Here is a 6,420-nt window from a genome sequence, read left to right on the forward strand (position 1 = left end):
ATCCAGTACCAGAGATCTCTACATATCCTATGCAAGTAGCATGTTCATAGAAATACAGAAATGTTGGAAAATAAATCCTTTATTTTTCTAATTATTACAAAATAAAAGTTATAAAATTCCATAGCTGTCTTGATTCAAGACTCCTGGAAGGGAGAGGTGATAACTCCAAGGGGGAACACAGCTATCATCTGAGCTGGAGGAGGAGGGGGTGGTGGAGGAAGCGAGGCTCTGGACTGATTCAGGTAAACTAGTATAGAGAAGAGCACGACAGCGGTGAACACAGAGACAAAGACTGAAGCATTAGGGCTGCATGTGCTGTATTTACTGCTATGCTAATGCATCATGAATATGGCCCGCAATCTGATATATAGTCAATTAAAAACGTGTCATTTTCAGCAGGTAATATCACCAGGGATTGCCATAACCATGTCAATATTACACGTGGCGTGTCTATCCAAGGGGAGAGAGGAGGACTGGAGCTTTACAGTTCTGTTGTGGGGTTGCTAACTCGGATCTCCGTTCACATGAATGTTTTCCAAAGCCAGGCACTGCTCCAGTGTTAGTGCTGTACAAAAGGAAGGATTCAGAAGAGGTGCACAAAACCCACTGTATTTTACATATGTACACAACACATCCATTTCCAAGTAACACAGAACGGCTGAAATGAATGCAAAGAAGCGCTGGTTAAGAAAGCAAGCAGTAAACAAGACGGCTAGCGACACCCACTAGCTACACCTTCCCTCCTCCACTCCCCCTCCCTTCTTCACTCCCCTCCTCCCTCCCCCTCTCCTTCCTCTCCACTCCCATCCTCCTCCATTCCCTTCCTCCTCCATTCCACTCCTCCCTCCCCCTCTCCTTCCTCTGCACTCCCATCCTCCTCCATTCCCTTCCTCCTCCTCCATTCCACTCCTCCCTCCCCCTCTCCTTCCTCTCTCCTCCCCCATCCTCCTCCATTCCACTCCTCCCTCCCCCTCTCCTTCCTCTCCACTCCCATCCTCCTCCATTCCACTCCTCCCTCCCCCTCTCCTTCCTCTCTCCTCTCCCATCCTCCACCATTCCTTTCCTCCTCCCTCCACTCCTGCCCTCTCCCTTCTCCATTCCCTTCCTCCCTCCTCCTCCTCCCTCCCGTCGCAGTCTCTGTGTTCTAAGGCAAAAGTAAAAAAAATAAGCAAGCGCATCTGTTTCTCAGGCAATTTCCCTTGCACGACAAAAACAAGTCACTTGAGTTTATTATTATCATCGTCAGACAGGCTGTTGGTCCTTCCTTTGTATTTTTTCTCACAAGAGATCACAAAAATAGGTATCGACTTGATGCTTTTTGTTTGACTTTTTAATGCTTTGATAAAGATATACAGCTAGAGAAGCTACGAGACTAACAGTGAAGTGTTCCACCTCAGACCCCCAGTACTGACTGCAGAGGGACATTCTGCAGGGACCTGGCACAGTATTCACAAATCACATTCAAATAGCCTTGGGCCGGTCACATATTTTAATCTATCTATTCTTACAGACCGGAATATGGACCCTGTTGATTTGTTTTCTACTTGGAAGCACCAGGAGAGCAGTGTTCTGCAGACTCTGTCTTTCACAGGAGCCCTGAATAAGAGACAGGGGGAGGAGGGGGAGCCTCACTTTAAAAACTTACCCCAGGTGCATGCATATTACTAATGAACAGACCTGGGAGAAATACTGATTTTATTGAAATATTAAAAAAAAAAAAAAAAAAAAAGTATATTATTCCAAATAATTAAATATTTCAAATAATGTAGTGTTGAACATTTATATATATTTAAATATTTCAATTTCTGTTTCAAATATATTTAGAAATGTGTTACAATGATGTGAAACATAACACATTTAGTTTTATATGAACATCTGTTTAGTGTTATATTAAAATATTTTCAAATAAATACTTGAATGCGGACAAAATCTTGAAATATTTTATATTTATAAATGAAATCTCAAATATAAATATATTTGTGCCAGGTCTGGTAATGACATCCATCATGGCCTCTTTTATTACCCTAGGTTCTCAGGATATGCATGGACCTGGAGACAAGCTTTTCTGTAAAGGTGACACACACTGTCTGTGATATGTCTTTTAGCGTTACCTCAAACCTCAAACCTGAACTCTCTCAAAGAGGATTCTGTGCGTGTCTCTGCGGGGTTACCCTACTGCACCAGCAGGGGCTGACACACAGCTGATGAAGAAAGTAAACTATTATTACAAATGGGGGCTATCTTGCCACGCAGTGCAGAAAGCAAAGCCTCTAAATACTGCACTACCTCAGCCAACATGACACAGCTAATCTATGAACCCAGACCAGACGCCACCCTGGACTCCATTGCCTGAGAAACAGGTCGCGGGGGCGGCCTAGCAGCCACTGTTGCGCCGCATAAAGGCGTGGCCCCTCACGGGGAACTGCATCTCGATGAAGGCCAGGGGCCCCACAGTGATCTCGGAGGGGCCCAGGACCTTGAACCCCGATTTCTGGTAGAAGGGCACCAGGAAGTCCTCGCACATGAGCACGGCGCGGCGCACGTAGGGCAGGCAGCGCAGGTACTGCAGGTAGCGCCACATCAGGATGGAGCCCTTGCCCTGCTGTCTGAACGTGCGGTGCACTGCCAGCACGTGGATGTGCACTGTGGAGCCGTGGGGCTTGTGTAGGGTCATAGCGTCCTGTAGGGAACACAAGCCACGAGAGGAGAGTCACACCAGCAGCACGGCGAGCAGAGCAATCTGCTACTGCTAGACATACTGCGATAGGTGATAACAGGGCTGTGAAACCCAGTACTGTACTTAAGGAATAAACATTTAGATCTCATGGAATCTTTAGTGTCAGCAAAAAGAAAACATTACAGTGTAAAGTTTATATATACTAGAAATGTGTTTAGAATCTGTTTACACTATGCAAATCATCAAACACTTGTTGTACAGTCTAGCTATATCGTTGTACAGTCTAGCTATATCGTTGTACAGTCTAGCTATATCGTTGTACAGTCTAGCTATACCGTTGTACAGTCTAGCTATATCGTTGTACAGTCTAGCTATATCGTTGTGACTATGAAGAGTTTAGAGAGAGTGGGCTATACTACACATCCTCTGCAATGCATAGTGAGACAGCGAGTTCAAATCCTAGTAAACATTGTCATTGTACTGTACCAATGACTCCTCCGAAGTATCCACAGTCCACACAAAGGAACGAGGAAGGCAGGGAGGTTGTGCACATACCATTGTGAGCTTCTCCTGGTCCCACAGAGAGCCGATGATGAATGCCACCAGCCTGCCTTCTTCAAACCAGCCCAGAGACAGCTCAGGACAGAGGGTCAGGAAGTGGCGGACCTCGTCCAAATGGAGGGGACAATCTCCGGAGACCGAGATGAAGGCTGTGAGAGGGAGGGAGGGAGGGTTTATTAGTGGGCTCCCCTTTTATAATGCTGTGCTCGGGAGCCATAGTTACCAGACCGTGCTATTGGTGTTCCAATAAATGGAAGTGCTAGTGTATTATACGGGAGCCACGACCATGCCGCATAACAACGGCTTCCACCACGGTATGGAGAGGAAGAAAAGGTTACGCATCAGCAAGTCGGAGCTGTTTCTCTGATAACTGGACAGTTTCCTATCAAAAACGCTCCTCTGCTTAACCTGCTCAAACCCACTCTCTTTTAAAGGTTGACTGCACTATACTGTAGAAAGCATAGCAGAGGTTAGTAAAGAAATGTGAATGCACAGACAAGCTTGGAGAATCCAACACAGGTCCATATCGATGCATGCGTAAAGTTCCTTATCTGGTTAAGCATTTTACATTTCGCACCGGCAATCTAACAGCAGCTCTCCTTTAAGTGGTTGTGCTGCGTGCTTACCTTCTCTCTCGATCTCAAACACGCTGATCGCATCCTCCGGGGTGAGGCAGCGGAACTCGCTGGCCGGGAGGGTGTGGCGCCGCTGGCGGCCAGGTGAAGTTAAAGAGGGCATCAGGTGTTCTGGCTTCAGGAACGGCAGACCGCTCGTCACCGACATATCTTCTGGGATCGACGTTTCGTTTCAAGTCCGCAAGTACGAGTCCTCTTCTCTTCACTGCGGGCTGGTGGTCGGGACTCCTGTGTTGAAGCACACTGTGTAAATGCGAGCCTCACATATTTATAAGCCCGGGCGCGCTCATCTAAATGCCATTATAACTGTCATGTTTGTCATTATTACTGCAGACGACAACGTACACACTGTTATTTTCATCGTTGTTATTAGGATTGTCTTCGCGCCACGGAGAGTGCATTTACATTTTAATTGTTAGGTGCTCGTGTTTTCACATTTACATTATAATGAAAGGTCTTGGGTCAACTTATTGTAGTCGCGGTAAGTGGTCAGTTTTGCATGACGCTTTTACCTTGTGTCAAGCGTCTCTGTTATTACAGGCTCTTAGTGCTTTCATGACAGAAAGGATATAAACGCAACCACAACACCAACAATATAATAATAATAACTGCACAGCGACTGTCTGTAGTTCTGTAGTTTTCAGTCACAAGAAGGCTATTAAAATATCACTTACCTAAAATCAACACACACAATGCTTTAAAACAAACCCCCTCCCGTTCTCGTGAGGTGTGTGGCTGCGGTCATCCTCGTCGAAGCGGCTCCGAGACTTACAGATAAATACGTTCTTTACGGGTCACGTGGGGGGCTTTAGAAAGTTTAGCAAACCCCCAAAGGGTCGGGAGTACCCCGTGGTGTCGGGCTGCACAGCGAGAAGAGTTTACTGGAATCCCTCCACTACTTCAAAAACTTTTCATTGAATGTGAAAAACAAATAGTCACCATGCAATCTGTTTTGTTTAGGCTTCGTGTTCATTCTAGAATAAATGACTGCATAGGTTACAATGGGCTTGATATACAAATATAGAAAATGACAAAGATACACTGAATGTGTTTAACAGAATGTGTTTTATTTTTCTAACAGTTACTTCTGATCTGAAATGGTTATATTGTGGTTACACAAAAAGATGGTTAAATTGCTCTGTACAAAAGATGAGATTTTCAAACTGGAATATATCATTGATCAGAGCCGATAAATAAAGGCAAGTGGCCCTTATGCACAGTTCATCTTCAATAAATGTTTGACTATTATTTTTATAAGTGTTATTAAATGTAACTTTTTTAAAGTAGCAGTTAATCAATTTTTGAGCACGCCAGCTATATGATCTCAGCATCACACCATCAGGCAATTCTCACGCGGGCTTTGTCCTGCGGAGATATCTATCCTGACGTCATACTGCTAAGAAACATTTAGACCCAACAGCACTGAAGCTGCATGTGAACACCATAATCAAGCCACTTGCACAATCATGATGACATTAAACTCGCATTTAGCGACGAAACCGGCCGCTACGCTTTTCGATCCTGCTGGAGGCACAATAACATTACATCATACTGCAGTTGTTTCCAGCGGCAATGGCTGGTGTTTGCAGAGTGTTTATACCACAAGCTGAGCCTGACATCTTGTGGTGAAACGTGGTATTACAAAAAGGCCAATCCCTTTGGCCCCTCCCTGTCCCCGTGTGATGTTATCCTTAACTTTTAAATTACAGGGAGAAATTAATGGAAAAGATTGACATCCACTGGGCTTCAGTAGCTGGTTATTATTATTATTATTATTTATTTCTTAGCAGACGCCCTTATCCAGGGCGACTTACAATTGCTACAAGATATCAGATTATTTTTACATACAATTACCCATTTATACAGTTGGGTTTTTACTGGAGCAATCTAGGTAAAGTACCTTGCTCCAGCAGCAGTGTCCTCCAATGGGGATTGAACCCATAACCCTTCGGTCAAGAGTCCAGAGCCCTAACCACTACTCCACACTGCTGCGAAGCGGAACGGACAGGGTACACCGGGACCCTAGCAACTGCTTCCTTCCATAGCAACAACTGAACCGTCCCATAGCAACCGTACGGGTCAGTGTGCGACCACTCCTTGGCCCATTCCGGACAGACGTGGTATTATTTAAAGGGTAAAAGAGTCAATGAGTCGTTCTTTACTTATATAAAAGAGGCGTTTCTTTTTATAAACGGTACAAAAACATTCTGATTGCGTGTTTTAAAAAAAAATAGTTTTAATTTAGATTCATATATTTTTTATTTGAAATGCGCCACTTCTCCACCCGTTGCTTACTGATAATGCAATCTGACAGACAGCTGCAGAATATATATCAGCTACACGAGCGCATTGCAACAAGCAGGCTTTTAAAATGAACGCAGACGGTAACCCCGATGTCGTATCATTGAGTTACAGCAGGCATTGCTATCTTTTATGCAAACCCATTGCGGTTACCAACCAACTGCAAACGGAAACAGAAAACAAAGGCGGCTGTCTTTTCATTTCCGATAACGAACAGACACACCATGACAGGCACTCATTTAACTG

The 6,420-nt window shown here is 44.6% G+C and overlaps 1 protein-coding gene across 1 annotated transcript; it reads right to left on the bottom strand.

Annotated features, from left to right (window-relative positions):
- Positions 1-1,017: 1,017 nt before the first annotated feature.
- Positions 1,018-4,705, bottom strand: aanat1 (arylalkylamine N-acetyltransferase 1). Its single transcript, XM_034038697.3, has 4 exons — positions 4,548-4,705; positions 3,865-4,101; positions 3,233-3,387; positions 1,018-2,680 (listed from the first exon to the last, which is right to left on the bottom strand). Exons 2-4 carry the CDS (start codon positions 4,019-4,021, stop codon positions 2,375-2,377), a joined length of 618 nt encoding a protein of 205 aa, XP_033894588.1. The 5' UTR covers positions 4,022-4,101; positions 4,548-4,705; the 3' UTR covers positions 1,018-2,374.
- Positions 4,706-6,420: the final 1,715 nt, after the last annotated feature.

The sequence above is a fragment of the Acipenser ruthenus genome, chromosome 17, assembly GCF_902713425.1.
Source record: "Acipenser ruthenus chromosome 17, fAciRut3.2 maternal haplotype, whole genome shotgun sequence".
Classification (NCBI taxonomy): domain Eukaryota; kingdom Metazoa; phylum Chordata; class Actinopteri; order Acipenseriformes; family Acipenseridae; genus Acipenser; species Acipenser ruthenus.